The 26,282-nt window shown below is 44.3% G+C and overlaps 2 protein-coding genes across 11 annotated transcripts in view; one reads left to right on the top strand and one right to left on the bottom strand.

Moving 5' to 3' along the window:
• Positions 1-6,717, bottom strand: part of DOK7 (docking protein 7) — a 39,312-nt gene extending 32,595 nt beyond the window's left edge. For 2 of the 3 annotated variants that reach the window (XM_083630393.1, XM_083630392.1), the window contains exons 1-3: positions 6,433-6,709; positions 6,235-6,280; positions 1,824-2,054 (exon numbers count right to left, since the gene is read on the bottom strand). In XM_083630393.1, coding sequence (XP_083486519.1) covers positions 1,824-2,054; positions 6,235-6,280; positions 6,433-6,489 — 334 coding nt within the window. In that variant the 5' untranslated portion in view covers positions 6,490-6,709. Of the gene's footprint in view, positions 1-1,823; positions 2,055-6,234; positions 6,281-6,432 lie in introns of all 3 variants that reach the window. The other variant, XM_083630391.1, reaches the window with a different exon arrangement.
• A 3,863-nt stretch (positions 6,718-10,580) lies between these two features.
• RGS12 (regulator of G protein signaling 12) overlaps positions 10,581-26,282 on the top strand; it is an 81,014-nt gene continuing 65,312 nt past the window's right edge. For 2 of the 8 annotated variants that reach the window (XR_014551928.1, XM_083630077.1), the window contains exons 1-2: positions 10,582-10,785; positions 14,784-16,722. Coding sequence is in view for 6 of the 8 variants with exons in the window: in XM_083630077.1 (XP_083486203.1) it covers positions 14,878-16,722 (1,845 nt within the window). In the remaining 2 variants the exon portion in view is untranslated. Of the gene's footprint in view, positions 10,786-11,680; positions 12,025-14,783; positions 16,723-26,282 lie in introns of those variants that run through there. The other 6 variants (XM_083630073.1, XM_083630076.1, XR_014551929.1 and 3 more) reach the window with 5 other exon arrangements.

Raw genomic sequence — 26,282 nt, 5'->3', positions numbered from 1 at the left:
CTGTACTCGAGTCACAACTATTCAGAAAATCTGCTCTCCATCAAGTGAAGTCCATCAAGTGAGTTATCATCTCAGTGGTACAGGGACACTTGCAGGGGAGAAATAAACCAGCAAGAGCGAGTGAAGCAACACTCCTCCTGCAGCTTTCCCCTTACCTAAGCCTACTTCCAGTCTTAGAGTCACAGATGGTTGAAATGACCTAGGGGGCATCTGCATGGGAGAAGTAGGGAGTAGGAATTAAGCATCAACGGGTGGAGATATTCGTTAAGAACCCAAATTTTTCCTTATAAGGCAGCTTTCTAGTGTGCCAGCTTCAAGCTCCTGCATACCAGCACTCATATTCAGGTTGATTCGCAATGGTGCGTAAAATGCTGAGACCATCAAGCTTCATGAGACTGACTTTTTTACATGACAGCTAAGGATGAAGTGGTCACGACAACAGACCCTAAGACAGGATTGTGGAAACTCTGGTCCTCCATTTCTCCAGATGTTGTCGCACTCCAACTCCCATCAGCCCCAACCAATGATGCGATTTCTACTGCAATAACATCTGGAGAGCCTCAAGTTCCCAATCTCTGTCCTGAGAGATGCTATAAAAAGCAAAAGAAAAGAGGGACAAGTAGCCAAACTAATTGTAGAAGGCAACCAAGGAGCAGGGAACCATCATATGTTAACAATATCATTGTAAAAAAACAAAAATAAAATAAAATAGGATAAGGGGAAGCATGATTCAACCAAAACACAAAGCAAGAGTTGTGTAATCTCTGAAGCATTGTGGACTCACAATACTTCTGGACCAATGTGGGATGGCTCAGAGCTATGAGATAACTCCATGTTATTCACCTTCACAAAAACAGAGGTGCATGAATGAATTTGCTGATATGTATAAATGGTCACTGATGCTAGGTTTACAAAGCCCATGGGAGCCAAACAGTTGTTTAGGTTTGCACATAGGCTAGTAAAATTGTTAATGTTTTTTCTTTTCTCTCTGGTCTCAAAGCTACTGTATTTTTCACTCCATAAGACGCACTTTTTTCCTCTTAAAAACTATGGGGAAATGTCTGTGCATCTTATGGAGCGAATGTGTGGTCCCTGGGGCTGGGGGGGGGCGGAACCCAGGCTTCCCCCGTCAGCCCTGGGAGCAGCGGGCAGGCTGCGCGCAGATGCCCCACACTCCTGAGCTGCTCTGGGGTAGCCCACGAAGCCTCTGCAGGGCAGTGGGATGAAGGCTCCCAGCTGCCCTGCAGAGGTTTCGCGGGCTACCCCAGAAGCCAGAACAGCTAGAGAGAGTGCTGTGCAGCGCTCCCTCTAGCTGTTTTAGCTTCTGCCTTAGCGGTGCAAAGCCTTCACAGGGCAGCGGGGAACCTTCATCCTGCTGCCCTGCGGAGGCTTCGCGCGGTTATCCCTGGCTTTTGCAGGAGGTGGCCCCCAAGAGCCGCGCTCCCTTTAAAGAGCCGCACGGAGTGTGTGTGTGGCTCTTGGGGGCTTTTTCCCGAGGAGGGAGACGGGCTGCCCTTCTCCCTCCTCAGGGAAAAGCCTGCAAGCGCCACACACACACTCCATGCAGCTCGTGAAAGGGAGTGCTGAGCAGAGCCTGGGATGCATACAGGTTCTGCTCAGCGCTTCCTTTAATTAATTTTTTTTCTTGAATTCCCCCTCTAAAAACTAGGTGCGACTTATGGTCAGGTGCGTCTTATGGAGCGAAAAATACGGTATATCACAAAGTACTTCAGAAATTCCCTTATGCACCAAAAGCACATTCCTGTACACAATATTTTTGCTTTAACCAAATGAACCATATGTTTAAAAGAAGCAAACATTACCTTCACCTAAACTGTAGCGAATGCGCAGATCCCAGGCATGCATGGTTTCCTTGTTTTCAAAGCCCAGCATAACAACTTGACTCAAACAGATGATGGCAAGAGTGTGATTCAGACCCTCATAACAAAGCCCAGGATCCAGGCCACAGATGTCTTCCAAAGTCACGCTGTTCCTCTCCTTCAGCCCCTTCAGTCGTTCAGATCTTTCCTTGTATATAAGCATAAGCAAGCAATCTGAAAGATGGAAGCCTGTGATCAAATACAAAGTATGGATGCATTGCAACATTTATTCTCATGCTGATCAGAATTTATCCTTAGTATTAACCAGGACTCATTTCCTGAAACATTTCCTAATCAGATAATATAGATGATAAAGCACCATATATAAGCACTTATCAGATACAAAAGGAATAATTACAGGTACTACGCTAATTCAGGTGTGCAAACATTGCCATGTTCTGCAAAGCCATCTCACCTTGTGGAAAAAATAATTCCACCACTCTGCAAGATTATCAACATGAATTTATGGGTTAAAACAAAATCTATGTCGTTATCCTAATGCTATCTTTTGTTAGCTATTCAGAAAATAAACATATATTGTCTATATCTCTTCCCAGTTCTGTCACTGTGACTGTTCTGAAGAAAGCAGGAAAGAAATCAACCTCATTTCACATGCTACTACCAAAGCACTAGAATGAGAATAATTATTTATTTCCATATTTTCAATGCACAGGCTTCTTTTTTCAAACGTTCTTATCATGGTATCAGGGGACTGCCATCGGAACAGGGGAGGGAGGCAGGGGGATACAGAGAGCCTCCGATGCTTCTGAGGAGCAGCTCCTCGTCCAGCAGTGGGGAACCCACGCCTCCAGTGGAGAAGAGAGGGAAGGGGGCAGCCAAACAAAGGGAGGGCTTGAAGATGCTGCTGAGAGCCCAAGCGCCTCACCTAGCCCGGCTGGCCAGGAGGCACACATAACATTTCTGTCGCCCAGCTTACGCAGAGGGGTGAAACGTAAAGAGGGGAGGCAGAGATTCAGGGTGTCTAAGTTCTTATGTTGGGGGAGAAACCGGAAGGGGCCACTCCTGGAATCTGCAAGTGACTAAGACGGACATGAACTTTGTGGTTCTGCACTGTAAATAGTTTGCACCAATAAAACCTGTAAAAGACAGGTTGGAGTCCTGCCTGGTTACTCACGAGCAACCACCACCCGCACCTGACACATGGTTTATAGACAGTATAATAAAATAAGCAATTTAGCATTAAAACAATTAAATGCTCAAAGTCTTGTGATGTTGTCACTTAGACTTGTGGTTGGTAGTCTCTCTGAGTCTTTAGTGTTGACTGAAGACCTGAGAGGACTGGCACTGTGTAGCCTTTTCTTCTTCTTAGGCAAGGCTTTATTCTTTTCATTAGTCACCATGAGGACCTTCTTTAAGGAACTACCGAAGAGCTTCACTCCTGAGAAAAAAGGGGCTACCAACTGGAAGATGGGATCCACATCTGAGTGATGGAACTGCTAAAGGACCATTGGCTGCCATAGATCTTGCTGTGAGATTTGTGGTATTAAGTAACAAATATGGGAGAAGAAGCAGCTCCTGTTTCCGCCCTAGCAAATGCTGAGTTACAGCACAATCCTATTCATGTCTACTCAGAAGTAAGTCCTATTGAATTCATTAGGACTTATTTTCAGGTAAGTGGGTCTAAAGTTGCTTAGTCACTGGGGCCTCAAAACTCTTATTTAAAACCAAGTCAGTGCATTTTCATATGCGAATCCTTTGAGGTTTCCCCTATAAGGCAAACCCTTTGAGGCCTCAACCACTGCGTTGTACCCAAGGGTCCTGCATCCTACCCATGTCACTGAGAAGAGGGGAAAGTGTAGTTTGTCACTGGCTTGCCTGCTTCTGAAAATAAGCCAGTGGTGAAGTCAAATGGAAGCCCAAGGGAAAGGGACTGCAACTTCGCAGGTGTCTAATGCCTATTATGCTTGCCCAGCCCTGAGAAGGCAGCAAAGGCAGGAGAGAAAAATGGGAGTAAAAACAGAAAGGCTATGAGGAATTGTACCTCCTTTTGATAGAATCATAGAGTTGTAAGGGACCCCCAAGGATCATCTAGTCCAACCCCTGCAAATAACCCCTGACAGATCCAACCTCTGTTCAAAAACCTCCAGTGAGGGATACTCCACCACTTTCTGAGACAGTCTATCAGAAAGTTCTTCCTGATGTTTAGTTGGACTCTCCTTTCTTGTAATTTGGATTCTTTTGATTGGGCCCTACTCTCTGGAGCAGGAGCAAACAAGCTCACTCCATCTTCCATGCGATTGACAGTCCTTCAGATATTTGAAGTAGGCTATCATATCTCCTCTCATTTTCCTGTTTCCCAGGCGAAACATACCCAACTCCTTTAACCATTCATCTTAAGGCTTGGTTTCCAGACGCTTGATCATCTTGGTCGCCCTCCACTGCACATGTTCCAGCATGTCAATATCCTTCTCAAACTGTGGTGCCCCCTCTGCCCAGTTGTTCCTCTCTGCCCAGTCCACTTGAACTTGAGGGGATGGTGTAACAGGATAGAGAAAAGGGCAGGTGTATTTCAAGTTCATCATGCTGCCTCCACTTCCCTGCTGCCCTAGACCAGCAGAAAAGGCCAAGGAAAATGCCCTCCTGCAATCATGTAGTTTAGGAAAGAAGCAGGCAGCTCAAGCATACCCTCTCCATTCTTGTCTGCCAAGTGCTCCCCAAAGAAAAGCAAGCCCCAACTGATTCCTTTGAAGAAATGGCAGGGTGGGGAGAAGTAGAAGAATTGCCACAAAACGATGTAGCATCTGGCTAATCTAGACTCTGCTTCTCCCTGCCCATCACAAGCCAGAAACGGATGGCAGAAAAGACTCAGCCCCCCAAAGAGCTCACCTATCTTCACCTGCAACATACTTTTTAAAAGAAAAAAACCTAAGCCCTTGTTGAAGATGTGTCATTAAAATAAAAGAGAGCATAAAAAGAAGAGCACAGATCCTGCTTTTGAGATGTAAGGCAGGGCAATTCTGGAGACTGGGATCTCCTCTCCAGCAGAGGAGTCAAAGTTCAAGCCGGCCTTATCTCATTCTGATGCAACAAGGGTGGGAGAATAACCCTGAAATGTCTAGAGCATGTCCACCTTACTAGAACAGGGTAACCATGAAGATCAGTTACAGGTCATTTTTTTTGGGGGGGTGCTTTCCTCCACTTTTTATTTTTAATATTGAGAACCTATTGGCACACACTTTTTATGTGACATAAAGCTCTTGATGCATTTTTAAAAAATGTTACAGCACATACAAAAGTGTCTCTCATATACAGATAGACAGATAACCTCTAATCAAAAAGCAGATAAAATCTATGTGATATATAATTCCACTTATGATACCTATTGTTCCAAAAATGTAAATTATTCTGAGAGGTCTCCAAAGAGGTTGCTGGAATAACACGTTTTACCTAAGAAAGTTTATTTAATTTTTTGTTATCCATTCAGCATGAGTAAGATTAATTTATGGCAATAAATAAAATATTTCTCAAGAATAATGAACTTTTCTTGAAACTGTACTTTTTACATATCCATGCAGGATTGCCAACAGGGGGAGGCAAGTGTATTTCAGTATTTATTACACCATGAATTTCAGTCCAATATAAGTTAATTTTAATATATATAATGCTTCAAAAGCCCAATATATTACATGCATTAAAAAGAAAGCTCTGCCTATCCATTCATTATCACAGCCATTTCTTATGGGAAGAATGGTATGGGAATACATAGAGAAGAGGCAATTGTCACTGGGGAGGAAAGGCCGAAGAACAAAGACAAATGGAGAAAGCATGTAACTAGCTAGAAAAGAATGCAAGTGGAATTAGTTAATTGAAAGGTGTGGGTCTTTTGAAACACAGCTAGCCTATACTGTAGACGGTTTCATCAGGGAAAAAAAACTAGGAGCGGGATAATCTTATATTACGCTGTGTTTATTTATTTAGATTATGCCCCGCAGCTTGTGTTTAATATACACCAGCAGACTGAGAGGACCCGGCCCATAGCATGGCCTTCTTAATATAGCAATGGTTCGAAACTGAATCCAAGATTTGGTTTTGTAGAGGAGGATCAACTGATCCCCCGCAGGCTTCCAGGCCCCTTCCATATCCTCTTTCTATAATTAGCGCGCCCTCGGGCCACCAGAACAGGAAGGGAAAAGGAAGAGCCGCGAGACGGGCAAGGGCAGCGAGGCGCTGGGCGAGAGGCGCTGGGGAGAGGGCGCGCCTCGCCTCCTTCCCTTCTTCTCCGGGCGCCCTCCCTCTCCAAAGGCGCACGGCGTCCCCTGGCTCTCATTGCGAAGGGGGAAAAGCAGAGAGGAAAGAGCGAAAAGCCCCTTTGTCCCCCCGTTCCCGGACTCACCCGCCACCGGCGAAGGTTTGCGCAGCACCGCCCATCGGTTCTTCCACTGCGGAGACAGAAAAGAGAGACAAGGCGTCGGTGGCGGGGAGCGGCGCGCCTTCGCTCGCCCAGCCCCTCCGGCAGCCCCCCGACCCCCCGCCCGACCCCCCCAGCCCCCCGGCAGAAAACGCAGGCCGGGGGGAGCTTGGCGCCGCGGACCTTTTTGCCGTCTCTCCACTTGAGCGGGCCCTCCACCACCACCGCGGAATCCGTCATCTTCAGTCATGATTTCCGACAGCTGCTGCCGGCTGGGCTGAGCTGCTGCGGGGGTCACTTTCAAAATAGCTTTATTGGGTCACTGCGGCGAGTGGGAGCAGGCGGGGCGGAGGCGAGCCGGGAGGAAAAAGGGGAGCGCGCCGGAGGGAGGCGGCCGGAGAGCCCGACGGGGCGGCGGGGCTGGTGGCGTTGGGGCGCCTGGGTCGAGCCCCAAACTGGCGCCACCCCGCCGGCGAAGAAGGGATCGGGAATAGGGGGAGGGGGGAAGAAAGACCGACGTCGCGATCGACTGCCCCTGGGAAACCTGCCTCCTGCGGGACTAGCCCTTGCAAGGAGCACCCTGCTTGCTGCCTCGCCTTCTCTCTGGCTTTCGCTCATTGTTCATAAAGGATCAAAAGTTAGAGGCGAGCAGTGAAGCAATCAGGTCGACAATACCAAAAACAGGGAGAAGCCCCAAAGGAGTTCTCCAAATTGAATGGGCAGTAAAATGGCAAGCACAGTTCAACATAAGCAAGTGTAAAGTGATGCACTGAGGGGGAACCCTTCCCCACCCCAAAAAAAACCCCTAAATGCACATAAAGTGGTACCTCGGGTTAAGAACTTAATTCATTCTGTTGTTTTTTTTAAAGAAATATTTATTAAAGTTTTACAAAAACAAATATGCAAGAACACATAATAAAAGAAAAAAGGAAAATAAAAATACAACATATAAAAACACAGAAAAAATAAGAAAAATTAAAAGCAATTCCATTTTTCATAACTTAAAACTCATTTGCTTGTTTCTTTGACCTCACACCTCCCCTTCTTGTATTCCCATTTAAATATTCAAATCAGCAAATCCTTACCCTCTTTCATTTATCTTAACTCTATATCTTAACATTTTATAACTCTGTATTTTCATCCATTATCAATTCATTTTTGCATATTCTTATTAACTTTGTTGCTAATACCACTTATTTCCAATCCAACATCATAAGAACTTAATTCATTCTGGAGGTCTGTTCTTATCCTGAAACTGTTCTTAACCTGAAGCACCACTTTAGCTAATGGGGCCTGCTGCTGCTGCCGCGCCGCCAGAGCACAATTTCTGTTCTCATCCTGAAGCAAACTTCTTAACCCAAGGTACGATTTCTGGGTTAGCGGCGTCTGTAACCTGAAGCATCTGTAACCTGAGGTACCACTGTATATGTGCTGAATAGAACTGATAGTGACTGACCATTAATAAGATACTGAGATTGTAGTGAGTAGCTTTAAGAGAAGGAAGACTTTGATCCTAAACCCCTGATGCCTTGCAGCTACACTAATTAGTGGGAAAGGCTTTGGGAGTAAACCCTGAGGAAAAATCTGTACCTGCTGGCTTGTGGGACATCTTTGGGAGTAAATCCTACACAAATCTGGAGTGGAGTCCCTAAGGCTCCTTCCGGCAATTCCTTCAGCCAAACTAGTTCCAAACGTATTGCTCTTGCTTTCCTTTGGACCACATCAGGTGAAGAGGGGGGTCTTGTTGCCTGGGAAGCCCAGGACCTCCAGACACGCTGCCCAGGCTTGTACTCCAAAGCGTTGATAGCTTGATGAAGATGTTGGCCCAGGATGAGGCAAATGTGAAAAAGGCAAATTCCATGATAGGAACCTTTAGGAATGGGGTTGAAAATAAAAATGACTGTCCTAAATGCTGAACTCTATGGAGTGCCTGATCACCTCATCTGTCTCCTGAGAAATCTCTATGTGGGACAAGAAGCTACAGTTAGAACTGGATATGGAACAACTGATTGGTTCAAAATTGGGAAAGAAGTACGACAAGGCTGTATATTGTCTCCCTGGTTATTTAACTTATATGCAGAATTCATCATGCGAAAGGCTGGGCTGGATGAATCCCTAGCCGGAATTAAGATTGCTGGAAGAAATATCAACAACCTCAGATATGCAGATGACACAACCTTGATGGCAGAAAGTGAGGAGGAATTAAAGAACCTTTTATTGAGGGTGAAAGAGGAGAGCGCAAAATATGGTCTGAAGCTCAACATCAAAAAAACGAAGATCATGGCCACTGGTCCCATCACCTCCTGGCAAATAGAAGGGGAAGAAATGGAGGCAGTGAGAGATTTTACTTTCTTGGGCTCCATGATCACTGCAGATAGTGACAGCAGTCACGAAATTAAAAGACGCCTGCTCCTTGGGAGAAAGGCGATGGTAAACCTAGACAGCATCTTAAAAAGCAGAGACATCACCTTGCCAACAAAGGTCCGTATAGTTAAAGCTATGGTTTTCCTAGTAGTGATGTATGGAAGTGAGAGCTGGACCATCAAGAAGGCTGATCGCCGAAGAATTGATGCTTTTGAATTATGGTGCTGGAGGAGACTCTTGAGAGTCCCATGGACTGCAAGAAGATCAAACCTCTCCATTCTGAAGGAAATCAGCCCTGAGTGCTCACTGGAAGGACAGATCGTGAAGCTGAGGCTCCAATACTTTGGCCACCTCATGAGAAGAGAAGACTCCCTGGAAAAGACCCTGATGTTGGGAAAGATGGAGGGCACAAGGAGAAGGGGACGACAGAGGACGAGATGGTTGGATAGTGTCTTCGAAGCTACAAACATGAGTCTGAACAAACTGCGGGAGGCAGTGGAAGACAGAAGTGCCTGGCGTGCTCTGGTCCATGGGGTCACGAAGAGTCGGACACGACTAAACGACTAAACAACTAAACAACAACAAATGGTGTTACCACACTTGGAATACTTGTTGCTTTACCTCAAAAATAATATTGTAGAGTGGGGAAAACTCCCAATATGATCAAGGGGATGGTGCAACTGCCCTTTGAGGAAAGGTTGCAACATTTGTAGCTTTTTAATTTAGATGAAAGGTAAGAAACGTGCACAACTTTCACGCAGGGGTTGAGTTCTGAGGCACCATGCACATCAGGACGCACGTAAGCCTGCCCCGTCCCACTTGCAGTGCGCCAGGGGTCGCATGCATGCCAATTGTGAGCAAGTGGGTAGTTGCCTGTTATGGGGAAAGTGGACAGAGAAATATTTCCTGTTGCACGGTACTAGAAACTAGGGGTCATTCAATAAAGTGGACTGTTGTTAAGGCAGACAAAAGAAAGTGCTTCTTCACATGGCTCATAAAACTGGCATTTGCTCTCATGAGACGAAGCAATGGCCACCAACTTGGATGGCCTAAGAGAGGATCAGACAAATCCAGGGAGGACAAGGCCGTTGGGCTACTAGCCACAGTGGTTCTGCCTTCACTGCCCTTGGTGCCTTTGAATGCCGGTTTCTGGGAGACGCAGGAGACTGTGGTGGTTGCACCCTGTTATGTACTGAGTTGAATAGGATCCAAACTGCAGCAGTCTGATTGGTCCTAGAAGAGTAGGATCCAAAAGGCAGCAGTCTGATTGGTCCTAGAACAATAGGATTCAGAATGCAGCAGTCTGATTGGTCCTAGAACAATGCAGCAGTATGATTGGTTGGCAGGAACCACCCAATCATGCTCCAGATAGAAGTGAATCCACAACCTGATTGGCTTACAGTAGAATTCCGGAATTAGCCAATCATGTGCAGCCCATTGTGTAAATAATGTATATAAAGCAGATACTTTGAGGGGACTTTCATTCATTCCTCCTCACCACTATGAGCTGAATAAAGAGCATGAAATCACTTTGCGACTCTGAGTATATTTCACACCCCGTGTCTGCTTATGGGCTTTCCACGGGCCTCTGCCCGGCCACTGCGAGACGAGGATGCTGGAGGAGATTGGGGCCTTGGCCTAACCTGCGGACTAGGCTCTTCGGAGTAGTTTTGTGCAGTCTTTCAAAACTAAAACGAGCAACGACAAAATTAACCCTCAGCTTGAGAATAAATGTGTGCGACGCGGCGATTCCTGTCATTATTTTCGAAGCACATACGTCAAAAGGGGCTGTTTCCAGAGCTCATTTTACTTAGGAGCCTTGTCGGGGAGGCAAGCACGTTTTTCCGCCTTTTCCCTCAAAACTCGGGGCAAGGACTGAGCTTCCCACCAGGCCTCACGCGTCGGGGCTTCCGAGCGGCGGGCGGGCGGGCGGGGAGGGGCATGGTGGGAGTTGTAGTCTCTCGAAAACTGCCGCCTCCCGCCACGCCAGCTCGTCGGGCCAGCCGAGGGCCCCGTGATTGACAGCCCGCCTCGGCCAGTGGCCGACGGGGGCCGTAGTCAAGGCGGGCCCGGCGGGCATCACCCTGGCAACGGAGTCGGGGCGAGAGCTGCCTCCTCTGAGGGAGACCTGCTTGGGTGGTCTCCCGGCCCCTCGGCGAGGGGGCGAGAGAGGTGAGAGGAAAAGAGAGAGGACCCCTTTGCCCCCCCCAGCAGCTCCGACCCCCCCTCCCCGGCGCTGGGATTCCTGGAGGGCGGCGGGGAAACAATGGGCGGGGTGGGGGGTGGGCGCCGAGCGAGTTGTCGTCGAAGTTAAGGCGCTAGTTCTGTGTGTGGAGCCTAGACGGGCTCCGCCGAGAGCAACAAGTTCGGGGTCCGGCGGGCCCTTTCCCCTCCGCTTGCTGTCGGCCCTCTTCGGCGGGGGCTTTGTCTGGGGCTGCGACCGGGGGGCGGCGGGGGGGGGGCGCCAGGTAGTGCCTGCGGAGGGCGCGGCTCTCGCCCCGGGGGGACTTTTCGCCCTGAAGCGAGGCAACAGCAGGCAGCCGCTCCGCCCGCCGCGTCCCAGGTGCGACTTTTGCTGGGCTCTCCCCTGCCTTGTGCTTTGGAGGCAGGGGGCGAAAAGTACGGAGCAGCCAGGCGGTTGCCACAATAGAGGTGAAATATACTCAGAGTCGCAAAGTGATTTCACGCTCTTTATTCAGCTCATAGTGGTGAGGAGGAATGAATCGAAGTCCCCTCAAAGTATCTGCTTTATATACATTATTTACACAATGGGCTGCACATGATTGGCTAATTCCGGAATTCTACTGTAAGCCAATCAGGTTGTGGATTCACTTCTATCTGGAGCATGATTGGGTGGTTCCTGCCAACCAATCATACTGCTGCATTGTTCTAGGACCAGTCAGACTGCTGCATTCTGAATCCTATTGTTCTAGGACCAATCAGACTGCTGCCTTTTGGATCCTATTGTTCTAGGACCAATCAGACTGCTGCCTTTTGGATCCTATTGTTCTAGGACCAATCAGACTGCTGCAGTTTGGATCCTATTCAACTCAGTACATAACAAGAGGCAAGTGTGTAGCCTCCTCGGAGGATCTTGGAATGGGAGCTCCGCAGCTTGTGCATGCACAGGGATGAGTAGCGAGGCGGCCCAAGTTTATTCCTGCCTGTTCGTTCAAAACACTTTTTATCCCGCTCTTCAGCCAAAAAGAGCTTCCGAAGCAGCAGCAGCTCACAAGTTACCTACCAGTAATGAGTTTGCAGGTGTGGCAGATTATTCAGAGCACAATGAAATCCCAAGAAGAGTTTGAAGAGCTTTGAAAGGATCCCACTCTGAACTGGGTGGAATGGACAGGTGCGGATCCTATGCCAAGGAGAGCTTTCTGGGATAACAAAGTTCGCTACACCTAAAGGGTGTGAAAATAGAAAGGGAATATTGGCTAATGATAGGAGGTACATTTTTAAATGGCAAGACATGCATGCGATGAAGGATACCAGTCATATGTCTCCTGTAATGAAGTTGGAGGACTCAAAATGCACTGCATATGCACTGCCTTTGTAGGCAGTTTTGAAATTTCAACTAACACAGGATGCAACTATCTAGAGACTTGTCATGTGGTCAGAACATGGTACACCAGTATTGTACCAGTTGGTTGCCTGTATGCTTCTGGGTGCTGCTGCTAACTTCTAAAGTTGTACAGTAAATGGTTTGAAGTAAAGTGATTTCAAGGACCACCCACATGAACCTGCTTGGGCCTTGAGATCGGTATTTGCAACCCTGCTCATTGTAAGATCTGTTAAATAGACAGGCTGGCAGGCCCTTCACAATGTGCCCCATCACAGCTAAATTAACATTTCTGATATCTCACTTCTGTCCTGGGGGCATTAAAAATATATTCTTAGTGTGAACCAGATAGTTCTCTACATGTTATATATGTCTCTTCCTCCATGCTGCCTTTTCCAGTCTGTTGCAGACCTTAGGACTAACTCTAGCCTGTTGATACTATTGTGGTAATGTTTTGGCTACATAAGTGCAAACACTTTAAAAAACCCTGATATTTCTGTTGGAGCATGGTGCTGATAATGCCAGAGTTACAGGTTTGATTCCTGTATGGGACAGCTGCATATTCCTATATTGTAGGGGGTTGGATTAGATTATCCTCAGGTTCCCCTCCAACTCTACAATTCTGTGATTCTATGATACCATGAAATAGCATCTCATTATTTTTAGTTAATTACGGGATCTGATGTTGGATTATAACTGTTGGGTATTTAATTGTGTCTTAAATAATTTAATTGTTTTTAGGGATTGCTTGATTGGACTTAGATTTTTCTAACTTCTATTTTAAATTGTGGCACTTTATTTGATGTTAAGTATTTACATTTTCACATTAGCCACATTGGGAGGTCTTTCCCCCCTAACACAGCTCCATTAATAAAATAAAAGTTGGTGTTAGGAAAGGGATGAAGTACCACAATGTCACTGTATCAATCTTTGTGTACCCATGTTTAGAATATGGTGTGCAGTTCTCTGGCCACATTTTGAAAAAGGGTGTTGTAGATAATGGATCAACTTCCACCATTGAGTAATGTGAAGAAGTCACAGTGGGCAGCATATTACAGTCAAGCCAACATGTTCCATTTTTTCATTTCATTTCTGAGTGACATACGGCATAGTACAAAACAAACAAACCATAAATTTCAAAATACATTTCTAAACAACACCATTAAAACCATCCGAATAAAAAAACAACAACAGAGAATCCAGCAGCAAACAAACATTGCATAAAATTACTCTTTGATATTAGAGGAGTTAAAAGGGTCAGATTAGAAGGCATGTTATAATAGAAATGATCTTGCCTGGCACCAAAATATTATTAAAATAGGATGTAGGTGAACCTTTCTGGGGAGAGCATTCTACAAGCAAGGAACCAGTGCTGAGAAGGCCCTCTCTCTTTTAACTGCCTTATCTCAGTTTGAGGGAGTATGCAGAGAAGCCCTCTGCTGATGATAACAGGCCCAGAGAGGTACCCATGGGAAGGGGTGAGCCATTAGATACTGAGGTCCCTGGCTGTGGAGAAGCAGAGGGATTGGTCATGTAAGTTGCTAGGGGGAAGAGGTGTGCCAGTAGGGTTAGTTCACCCAGGCAGGAACCAAGCTGTCAAAGCTGGTCCTACCTTTAGGTGGTGTAAGGCAGCTGTTTCAGGCAGCAGACTCCTGGCTAATTCCCCTAAGTCCCTGGCTATAACCTTCAGTTGGAGGACAGAGCTCTGTGTGAGCTGCAGGGAACCCACACTGAACCCAGGAGACTTCAGGTATTGCTTTCTGGCCCTGGATTTAGTCTGAGACAGAGAAAAGAAAGGGGAGGGACTCCTGTCCCATCCCAAGCATGGTTTCACCAACATCTCTTTAACCAAGTAGTACACATGGAAAGAGTAGAAGTGTCCTCCATAATGTTAGTTTGAATGTAACTAAATTGCTCCATGCTTGCTTGACATTAAGTTTCATTGAGCCTAATAGAACTTCTTTCCAAGAATGAAAGATTGCAGCCACTGTTATAGAATAAAATGGGGGACAAGATGATTAGAATTTTGAGGCTTTGAACAACGGATCCATGATCACAATAAAAATGTCAGCAAATGGATGAATTAGGAAGTGTGAAAAGGTGCGAAATCTGAGTCTGCAGTACAGTATTTCTGGTCCTGTAAGCTCTACTGTGTGCTAACAAGCCAGCACTGTACAGTACTAGAAAAATGTGACTTTTAAAGTTAAGGCTTTCAGTAGTGAGGCTCAATGCAATTTCTTGGAAGGATTGTTTTATATTTCATGCTTTAAGTTCTTTGTATCTGCCTTTACAAAAGTGAATATCAGAATAGAAGGATCTGGTCTTTTAGGAACTGTCACAATTAACACTGTGGGACTAGATATGGAGCAAAATGAACAGAAGAAAGCCAGCAGTTTCATGGGCTTCTTGCTGAGAGTGAACTTGGCAGATGTTAGGTACTTGGGGAAGTAGTAGATGTGTCACTAATAAATAGTAGAGTTTGTGCTGGGTGCTTCTTTTGCTTAGGAAAGTTTGTACCTGGGTCAGCCTCCTTATATTACTACTACGTATCTGAACAACAAAAGTGGGAATAGCAGATAAATTTAACCAGTATTTTTCCCCTCTATAGGCTTCACTGGATAAAGACATGAGAATTCCTTGCCAGCATCCCAGGAAACATTAACACTGCATTGCACAGACTTTCTTTTCCAAGAAATACCAGCATGTACAGACCAGGAGAGAAAGTGAAACGCCGGATGCGTATGCATGGTCCCAGCATAAGAAGTGTTGAAGTTGCTAGAGGAAGAGCTGGATATGGATTTACCCTCTCTGGTCAGGCTCCTTGTGTTCTTAGTTGCGTTTTAAAAGGTAGTCCTGCTGATTATGTGGGACTTAAAGCAGGAGACAAAATATTTGCTATAAATGAAATCAATGTGAAAAAGGCATCCCATGAAGATGTGGTGAAGCTAATAGGCAAATGCTCTGGGGTTTTACACATGGTCATTGCTGAAGGGGTTGGCCATGCAGACTCTGGCTCAAGCGATGAAGAAGTTGGGTTTTGTGATGGGAAGGGGTGGCTGAAGCCAAAGCCCGATTCCAAAGGATTGGGTATAAACAGAGCAGAGAAGGTTGTAGAAGAAATGCAATCTGGTGGAATTTTCAACATGATCTTTGAAAATCCTAACATTTCTGCTGTTAATCTGCAGACGACGACCAGAAAGCAAATGCTGGTCCATGAAACTGCTCCTGTTAAATTAGAAGTAGGACCTGAAAATAACAACCCAGATATTCCCTGTAATGAGGAACTGCCCAAAGCCTTGAATGATGATTCCGTTTTTAGAATTGGAGTGGAAAACCAGGAATATTTTGGATTAGATGCAAGTATTTTAAATGTAGCAATGGTTGTAGGCTACCTAGGATCAATTGAACTTCCATCTTCAAGTTCAAATCTGGAATATGATAGTTTGCAAGCTATTCGTGGATGTATGCGACGTCTTCGAGCAGAACAAAAAATCCATTCATTGGTTATAATGAAGATTATGCATGACTCTATTCAACTCTGCAATAATAAATCTGGTGTGATTGCAGAATATCCTGCAGAGAAGCTGGCATTTAGTGCTGTATGCCCTGATGACAGAAGATTCTTTGGGTTAGTTACCATGCAAACCATTGATGATGGAAGTTTGGCTCAGGAAGATGAAGCAGTTTTGAGGACCTCATGCCATGTGTTTATGGTGGATCCAGAGCTTTTTCACCATAAAATTCACCAGGGCATTGCACGACGTTTTGGATTGGAATGCACAGCAGATCCAGACACTAATGGGTGCCTAGAATTTCCAGTGTCATCTCTCCCTGTTCTTCAGTTTGTCTCTGTTTTGTACAGGGATATGGGAGAATTGATTGAGGGAGTTCGAGCAAGGGCCTTTCTTGATGGAGATGCAGATGGTCAACAGAATAACAGTATGAGCAGTAATAGTGATAGTGGTATTGGAAATTTTAACCAAGAAGAGAAAAGTAATAGAGTTTTGGTAGTTGAACTAGGAGCTAACTCAAGTAAACATGTTCTTAATAGTGCACAAGACAGTGCAGTAGGTAGAAGTCAGGCTATTTCCCATTGGGCATTTGGTCATGAACAAGAAGGAAACTCTGCATTAGAAGCAATGTTTCAGAATGATAAATCTCAAAATGTAAGTAAATTCTTAGCTCCTTCAGCTCGCACTGAAGTTCCACTAGTTCCTCCCCAAAGCTCAGTTACATCATGCAAGAAAAATTCTGTGAACGTTTCCAATCAAAGATGGTTGCCGGTTCATGTATTAAAAGATTGGCAACATGGATGTGTAAGTGACCAAGAGTCATACACAGATTCTACAGATGGTTGGTCAAGTGTCAACTGTGGTACTCTTCCTCCTCCCATGAGTAAGATTCCTGCTGACAGATACAGAGTTAATGGCAGCTTTGGGCAGCCTCATCTAATGTCTCAAAATAACGAATTGACTAAAAAAGGGTTTCATATACAAAACACATTTGACTCTCAACACAATGTCAGAAAGGCCAAAGAAGATAAAAAGGTAAGAATGTTCATGTAACACTTGTTAGAAAATGCTTTGAAATTGCAGTCATTTTGCCCATTAATTGGAAAGCAGTGCTGTTAGAGAACAGGGGGAATATAATAAAGGAGCTGCTGTCTTCTGTTCTTTCCCCCTTGTCTGTAATTATTATCAGTACCATGCAAAAGAAATTGTACTTACAGATAATAGGAATGTTGAATAATAATATTGCACTGCATCTGTAGGGTGGAGGATTGGAATGTGATTTATGAGCAGCAAAGAATTTTTAGTGTCACCCATGGAAAATTAGACATAATAAGTCTGTTCTTTAATTTCTTTGTAGTACTGTATTTGCCCACACTATATCAAATGGTCAAAGTTTTGGGGTTTATATGTATAATTAAGCCATGTAATGTGCAAGCCTCTTGTGAGATGAAACTAGAAAACCTCTGTAAAATATGCTTGCAAAAGAACTTGGGCTGGTACAGCCACAATGGAGCTGATCTTTTCATAACAATTAAATCAACTCCAGGTGTTGCACACAGATGCAGAATGACAAGACTGCACAAAATACATTGAAAGAATGTATGGGCAGCAATGGTTTATTAAACCATTAAAGAATGTGCAGCAGGGTAAACTTGGAAGTTTTCAATACAGACCTAAAAATGGCATTGTAAAGGCTATTGAGTGATTGGGGCAGGGTTAGAAGTATGCATACTCCACCCCAGCTCAGGGCCTATGAGCCCATATGGTTTTCAGTCGTTGCGGTTAACCTGTTCAAAGTGTGATCTGGGAGGCTTTATCGAGTCCTCATTTTTCAGCCTTCTAAGCTTTGGGTAGGTGATGTGGCCATTCCACAAGAGAGTTTCTGTCCCTATTCTCCCAAGCAGAGTAGCACCAAGAGACTGGTCTGAAGAAAGGATGCTCATCTCAGAACCGTCACTTTCAACATAGCAGTCAACCAACCATCTCAGTCTAGCTCTGCTTTAATCTGTTGTCAAAGGGATTTGCCAGTTCTCATCCCCAAGTCATTTGCACCTGAGTGAACCAACATATTTTGAGAAAGTGGGAAGACCTTCAAGTAATGAAAGAGGACAGGAAGCAGGTGACCTTACAACATACTCCTTACTTTGTGCCGTCTGTCTTGTTAATTGAGCATATGCCATACTATGATCCAGGAAGAGCTCCCAGAATGACTTGCCCCACAAAGTTCCTGTAGCCCCACAAAATAATTTGTTTGAGGGCATTAGGCACATATGCTTAAACCGCTAATAAAATTTTAAGGACTGAGGTGCATCATAAAGAGAGTCAGACTAGCCCACAATTAGAAAAATAGTGAAATTTGGCATATGGACAGGGAAGGGACCTGTACTGCCAACTAACACAAATGGGGGGGGGGGGGAAACTGGCCTTGAACCCATTGTGTCAGCAAGATTTACTGCTGGCCTATTACCCACTAAAATAAAGTGTCTCACAGTGTTAACATTCCTAAATGCCTGAAATTGCCACCTGCTAACCATTTGAATTAAAGGAGTGCCAGATATCCCCCTTTCATGGGACTATTCGTCTCCTGCAAAATTAGGGGCAGGATATTCAGCAACTTTCAGGGCAGCAGGCAAATTTTAAGATTTTGCGGGGAGGTGTCTTGCCTTTAAATATGAGATGGCTCATAGTTTTTCTTGCATTTTAAGAAATGCTTGGACAGAATGCCCTGGAAAGGATACTACATTATGATATAATGCCCTTCCCAAGGACATCTTGGAAGGGGATCAAAGCTGGCTGCCAGAAACTGCCAACTGAATGAAGCAGCAGTAAATCTTTTTTTTTTAAGTCCTTCTTACTTAAAGTTAAAACACACACACACACACACACACACACACACACACACACCATTCTTTAAAATTGTCTGTGATCTTTGGTGGTATTTGTCCTCCCCAACCCCCCACCCCAAATAACAATCAAAATTGGAAAGGGCCAGGATAGCTCAGTTGGTAGAGCATGAGATGCTTAATCCCAGGGTTGTGGGTTCAGTCCCTATGTTGGGTGAAAGATTCCTGCATTGCAGGGAGTTGGACTAGATGACCCTTGTGGTCCCTTCAAAGCCTATGATTCTATGAAAATTTAGCTTCAGTACAGCAAAAATTTGAATGATATGGTAATAAGTGTCCAAGAATTTAGGCATGTATGTTGCTCCAATCATAAGCCTACAGGGAGGTCAATATTGCTAAAAACAATTATGATTCAGAACTGGTTTCACATCAAAGGCACTGCACCAGCATTCCTGAAAAGAGGTGCTGGAATATTGCCCTCATGTCTTCATGCCTATATCTTGCTGCAATTGCACAGAAGCCGTGGACAGCAGTTAAGGCCAGAAAAAATAGATATTCCGCTCTCCTGTTCCATCTTAGAGAACTGTAGTTTCATAGAGACAGCCTTCTCCTGAACAGCCAGATCCCAAAAATTATGTCATCTGCCAAAACTGTTGAATCCAGAATGAACCAGAAGCTTTCTAATACAGAAGGATCCAGTATGTTCTAACTGCAGCTGCTTGAAAAAGATAAAGAACAAACATTTAAAAGGCAAGTGTTGCCAAGAACAGGTCCAGAGAAACAGGACTCCCACTATTAAAGCTCTAAAGGCCAATACTTATAGGAACAGTCCTAGGTATGGTTGCATCAAGTGTTGTTGCATTAGAAAACTTAAGGAATTAGCAAAATGCCCTAGCATAAACTGCCCTAGTAAGAGGAGCCAAATATGGAATGCCTGGCTCTCATTGCACAGGCAGTTCCACCAAAACTCCAGTGTCCCATACTCTGTGCTCTCTGCACCGGCAACTTTGGCACCCTGTGTTGCATTCGACATATGTCTCAGATGAACTTACAGTTCACACAGCATATTGTCTGGGTACATATTGTTTCTCTGTGCCAATAATCTCAGTTCCTAACTTGAGTCCTAGCATCAAGCACATGCTGTATAGATTTGTTACTGCTCCAGATGTCCTTACTATGCAGCTCCAATTCTGGGCTAGAGTACCTTCACAAAGACAATTTGGGTATATTATATTATATTTATTTTTGTTGTTGTTGTTTCTATACTGCCCTTCATCCGAGGATCACATTCCTCTTATTATTGGTACTGCTGTTTTATTATTTATTATATTTCATCCAAAGATCACAGGGCAGTTCAAAGCATAAAAATACAAAATGAGAATATGAAATACATAATAAAAGAAAAACATACCAATAACATCCCTCCCACAAACATATTTAAAAGGCCATAGAATGTTAATCAGCCAAAGCCTGGTAATCAAGAAACATTTTTGCCAGGTACCTAAAGACATGTAATGAAAGCACCAGGCAAGTCTCCCTGGGGAGAGCGTTTCGCAAATGGAGAGCCACTGCAGAAAACACCTGTTCTTGTGTTGCCACCCTCCGGACCTCTCATGGAGGAGACACATGAAGAATTATTGTTTTATTAAATTTGTATACCACCCTTTACCACCCCTTTGAATCTACAGAAGATTGAGGAATCTGTGCACAAGGCACACAATGTGGGGACTTTATCTCTTTTGTTGGCACTACTGCTGCTTGCCACCAACTGGAGGCACTCTGTATATTACCCAACAGGGAGTATACACCAGCTTTCAGTTGCTGACCACCTTTTTTGAGCACAGAGAACTCTAAGGTTTCTTTGCTCACTAAGGTTACTACCGGTTCCAGAGGTGTCCCTCACATTGTATTGCCTCTACATCCCATGGTGAAGCAATATTCGTACAGAACATGGTTATTCACAGAACAGTTGGTTGCACCCTCCTTCTTCTCTAGAGCATCTCCCTTATTTAGTTCACCTTCAGGTGAACTCCATGAGTGAACTTTTACACAATCTTTGTACCTAGTCTAACTTTGTCAGTGTCTGTCTCCATAAACATACATACTGAGGAATGCATCACTGTTCTCTTGATTTAACATTAGTAGGAGTGGAGGGACCAGTCCTATGAATTAGGACAGATTATTGTTATGTCTTACCTATATAGACAATTTGACACTGGCTGTTAGGGACTATGCACACCTGCACACTCTGCATGAAAATCATTCACCTTATTACACATATGTTGGGAGTATGCCCTGCATATGTCCCTCAATAGATGTACCTGGCTAGCTGCCTTATGGTACCTGTCATGCACCCCAGCTTCCCTGGATCCTAGACTATGAAAGGAAGGATGATTCAGCTAAAACAATGTGTTTCCTTTCTGTTCACCCACCCTTAGTCTCTCACTGCTTGCAGGTGAAAGATTTTATTTCCATCACTGCATTCAGACACTGATCCAAAGCTTTCACAGCCTCTCCTGATTCAGATGTTATGGAGAAGTAAAGCTGTGTATCATCAGTGTATTGGTGACATCTTCCTCCAAAACTCCAAATGATCATTCAAAATGGCTTCATATAGATATTAAATACCACTGGGGAGAGAATAATGTCTTGCGGAACACTCACCCAGAGCATATAAAGTACAGGGGAATCCCCACTTACACAGGGATTCCGTTCCCGCACACTGCATGTGTCACTGGGATGTGCACAAGTGTGAATTCCTCCATTCCGCCCCCTCCCCCTTTCAGCGCTGAAAACACATGTGTCAGCAGGAGCTCACATGCGAGTGGGGAGACACCTGTAGTGCAATCCTTTGAAAAGCAGAGGAGGAAGTAATATTTAGCAGATTATTCAGTATATTATTTTCATTGATACAGAATTCCCAAGGAGAGGGTGTATTTATATACAGTGGTACCTGGGGTTACATACGCTTCAGGTTACATACGATTCAGGTTACAGACTCCGCTAACCCAGAAATAGTACCTCGGGTTAAGAACTTTGCTTCAGGATGAGAACAGAAATCGTGCTCTAGTGGCACGGCAGCAGCGGGAGGCCCCATTAGCTAAAGTGGTGCTTCAGGTTAAGAACAGTTTCAGGTTAAATGCAGACCTCTGGAACGAATTAAGTACTTAACCCGAGGTACCACTGTATATTCATAGAAAGCAGAGTGGGGAAGCTTTTGCAGCCAGAACCTGCAGGTTGTCTTCTTTGGGCTTCATGTTAGTGATGGGTAAGTTCAGAGACAAACATGGATAGGCGTAAAGCCAGAGCCAAAAGTGGGCAGGGCAGCAGATATGACTCTTATCGTTGTACAGTAGACTACAAACCAGTCATGCAAAAGTCAGCAGTTTCTACATGCATGTCCATGTGCATGTCCATGCGCGCACACACACAAACATACACAAACACACACACAAACACACACACATACCTCTTTATTCTGCAAACAAGAGGCATTATCACAGTTCAAGAGCACATTCCAGCCAGGTTAAAACACTTGAGGAAGCACAGAACTGTTGAGACGTGTCACTCGGGGCAAGTTCTAGATAGGAGGACACTTTTAGCCTCTGGGCCAGGCCTGCAGTTCCTCGCCCCAATATATAATACTGTTGCATGTTCATTTACAAATATTTTTCATGTTTTATTTCACGATGGTTGTGCCTCATTGGGCCTCCCTTGTAGGACTACAGGATTTTATCTTATTTGGAAGTGAGGCATAGTTGAGTTTTTGAGGCTGAATATACTTTTGGGGGGAAGGATTGTTTTAGAGGAAAGGTTCATTTTATAAATGCTTGTCTTTTAAAAAATGATTTGCTTGCTCCAGCTGTTTTCTGCAATACCTGTTAACGACATCATTTTTTCTGATTTCCCCTCCCCCCCCATGTTCCACTTTTATCCTTCCATATTCTTTTCAGGTTACTTTTGAGGATTGGAGATCAACATTCTTTAGGAAATGTTTAGAAATCAATGTTTATACACCTTATCTGTTGAGTACTGTACTAAACTGGGCTGTTCATATCCTATTAAAGGAAATTCCAGGCATATTAAAATCTCAGTTTACTAGTTATCCATTGTTGTAAACAAAATCTGCCCTTTTCCCCTTATGGGGTATCCAAGAGCCCTTAGAGTGGGTTCCCTATCGGTAGGAGAAAATAACAGAGGCCAGCCAGAGAATACTGAGAAGCAAAGCAGCTAGTAAGCCTGATCTTTATTAAAACTGTTGCAACAGGGTGCTCGCCCCACACGCAGGAGGACCCAGAACCAGGATGTGCCAGCCCTTATGTAGACTTTTGAAATTGCCCACCCTCAAACTCAAGACCATCACCCCAATACATCATACATACATCACAGAAAGAGGTGGTCTCCAGCAAATTCCTGTCTGGCAGAAAACTTGTTAATGGTCACTGATTGGATCACCCTGCAGCCTGGCCATTCTTTTGTAATGATAAATACTTAGTTCCTGAGCCAGGTCACAGACTCACCCTATTCACACCTTAAATGTGCCCTTAAGGCAAGATTTGTGAGCACAGAGACAATGGGGGGGTTTCATTTCCTACCCCCTTGCAGAGAAACATTTGGTCAGTTTGGGAGAGTCAAAATGGTTTCAAAACTGTCTTCCTGTACTATTTCAGATATATGGTTTATATATTTATGTACGTGTTTGCCTTGTACATTTAATTTATATACTGTATTTGAGACCTTAAATTCTTATAACACCATAACTAGAATTTCTTCTTCTCTCTGCTTATGCCCGAAGTCTCTTACTGCCTTTTCTCTTAAGACTACTTCTCCTTTCTCTTATAATCATATAGTCTTCAATGTTTCTCAGAGCCAAATTAAACAAGATACCATTCATGCAATTATCAATTGAGTGAATGGTTTTTAAAGGTAAATAGGAGGCACAGGGGGGCTGAATCTAAACTGGGACCCTGGTGGGTGAGGCACGGGAATTTCACATAACAGTCCACAAACCGCCTCCGAACTGAGCCGCCCGCTTGGTGAGTCCCCACATGCTGCGCTAAACCGGCGCAGTGCGGAGCGGGCACTTGCTTCTGCGGCGCCGGAAATCATGTCTGCGCATCTGGCCCACGGAGCGATCTCCGCGGGAGTGAACTGGCCCAGGCGAGGTAAACCTTGCCAACCCCTGGTCTAGAGGCACCTTTGGACCTCCATTCAGAGCAAGGATCTGAGCCACCCATGAACACAGCTCTTCTCTGAGACATCAAACAGATTTATCCTCCCAAGTAGATCTCTTAAGTATGTGGATGAGGAGGAGTTTGGACTTGTTATCCCACCTTTCACTCCTCTTAAGGAGTCTCAAAGCGGCTAACAATCTCCTTTCCCTTCCTCCCCCACAGCAAACACTCTGTGAGGTGAGTGGGGCTGAGAGACTTCAAAGAAGTGTGACTAGCCCAAGGCCACCCAGCAGCTGCATGTGGAGGAGCGGGGAAGCGAACCCGGTTCACCAGATTACGAGTCCACCGCTCTTAACCACTACACCACACTGGCTCTCACAAAGGACTGGCTCTAACAAAGGACTTAACGTCCTTTTAACTCCATCACCTTTAGTCACCTAAAACTTGATAATTTGCTGGGAGCATTTAAGGTCAAGTCAGTCTTTACATGTACGACACCTCTCATTTAAAGATATAACAGCAAATGTCAGGCTGGTATAGGTTAATCTCTGAGCCTAAACAGAATGCAAAACAAAACTTTACCAACAATACATGATAGCCATCTTCAAATATCTGAAGGGCTGTCCCATGGAAAATGGAGCAAGCTTGTTCTCTCCTGCTCTGGATGGTAGGACTCAAACCAGTGGCTTCCTGTTACAAGGAAGGAAATTGTGACTAAACATTAGGAAGAACTTTCTGACGGTAAGATCTGTTTTACAATGGAATGGACGGCTTTCTCAGAAAGTGATGGACTCTCCTTCCTTGGAGGTTTTTAAGCAGAGGTTGGATGAAGAATTTGACTAACCAGGGTAGAGCTCTACTATATAAGGAACATGTTGTTGTTGAAAAAGCAGCCTCTGCAATGTGTAGAACAACATAACATTATTATGCGAAGCATTTCTCTTCCCTGTCAGGGGCAGTCAGTGATGCACAGTGGAGGTGGGGTAATGGACAGCATAATTAGTCAGGGCATGGGTAAGTTGTGCTAGACATTATGAAGGAGTGAGGAAGGATGAAGATAAGTTGCTATTTTCAGCCGTCACCACATGTTCCTTAGAACAAGTAGTTCTGCCCTCAGAAATTAATGCATAGCAACCCAATATTAGAACAGTTTTTCTAGATGTTATTTAAAAATAGAACAAAATCCTACAATTAAAAAAGGTTACATTAAATTGCATGGCGCTAAACAGAATTCCAGCTGCTACTAATTTTGCTTTATAAAAAGCTTCTCTCCCTCTCTCTCTCTCTCTCTTTATTAAAAGGACAGTCTCCAAAGCAAAGTGAGCAGAGCTCTTGAAGATTGAAGACACTATAATTATGCAAAAGAAGAAACTGATAGTATTATGCAGATTTGTTAACATTGTCCTTGCATCACAAGTGACTTTGGTTTATTTCAGCAAACATCAGCTGTTCATTAAAAAAACCCAACCCTTAAATGCATATATGCCATGTGAGCTTATATGCATATATGCCAACTTCTTTCAGTGAATGGTTGCATCTTGCTTTTCCTTCCAACAGGAAGGCTATTGCACTTAATAACAAAAAATGCAATACTTTTTTTAAAAAAAGGAAGCATTGTATGAAATATTCTAACAATAAAAATGGTGCACTAATCAGTACAATATTTAAGAGGGGAAATTATCCATTAAATAATAAACAGCAGACATTTGAAGCAAAAGTCTAAGCAGCAACCCCTTTGGAATTACCCTTCGGTAATGACATGCTGGCATCGACCACCTCCACAGTTTTATAGCACTGCTTGGAGCGCATTCATACATATTCATACATACATATATATTTGCTCATGCTTCTCTCTGCTAACTCACCCTCACTTTTCTGTCTACATCCCATAGTATGCAAACTCTTCTTTTTGCCCAACAGCAACTCTGCGCTCCTAACTGACGGCTCCTCTCCTTCCGTTTTCATACTTGTAGGTTCTCTTTAGGCCTATAGGCCTGTTTCCCTCACTGAATCAAAAGCAGCCCAAACAAGAAGTCTGTAGTCCCTGTTAACTGCAGTAACAAATTTAAGTAGTTTAAGGCACCAGTTGAACTACGGTTACAGGCAGCCACTGGAGAAAGTGTGAGGCAGTGGCTTTACATCTACCTAGCAGTAACCGGCACCAGTTTTCAACCTAAAGAAAACAGATGTAACTCCTGAACTGAGGAACAGGCTGCATGACTTATGTGTTGGAATAATGGCAGCAAAACTACAACCAAAGAAGTCAAGGGAGCAAGATGCAGGATACAAGACTGTTGGTGTTGAATAGAGAGTCTTCAGTTGCCACACAGTGGATCTAAAGCAAATACAAGACCAGAAAACTGCGATCCTGGAGGGGAAAGTGTTTATTCAGAGAACATACTGGCTGCTTTTGGAAATGCCACAGTTAAATGAAAGGGTACAGGAATAGCTTACAGCATAGCTGGGTGTAATTAAGAAGTTCTCCCGTTCTACATCACAGAGAAAGAGGATCCACTAATGCTAGGCAGTATGCTTCATTCTGAATCTCATCATGTGAGTTTATGATGTTGCATTACAA

This window comes from Podarcis filfolensis (assembly GCF_964270895.1).
Source record: "Podarcis filfolensis genome assembly, chromosome: 9".
Classification (NCBI taxonomy): domain Eukaryota; kingdom Metazoa; phylum Chordata; class Lepidosauria; order Squamata; family Lacertidae; genus Podarcis; species Podarcis filfolensis.
This window is presented reverse-complemented; position numbering and strand designations above follow the sequence as displayed.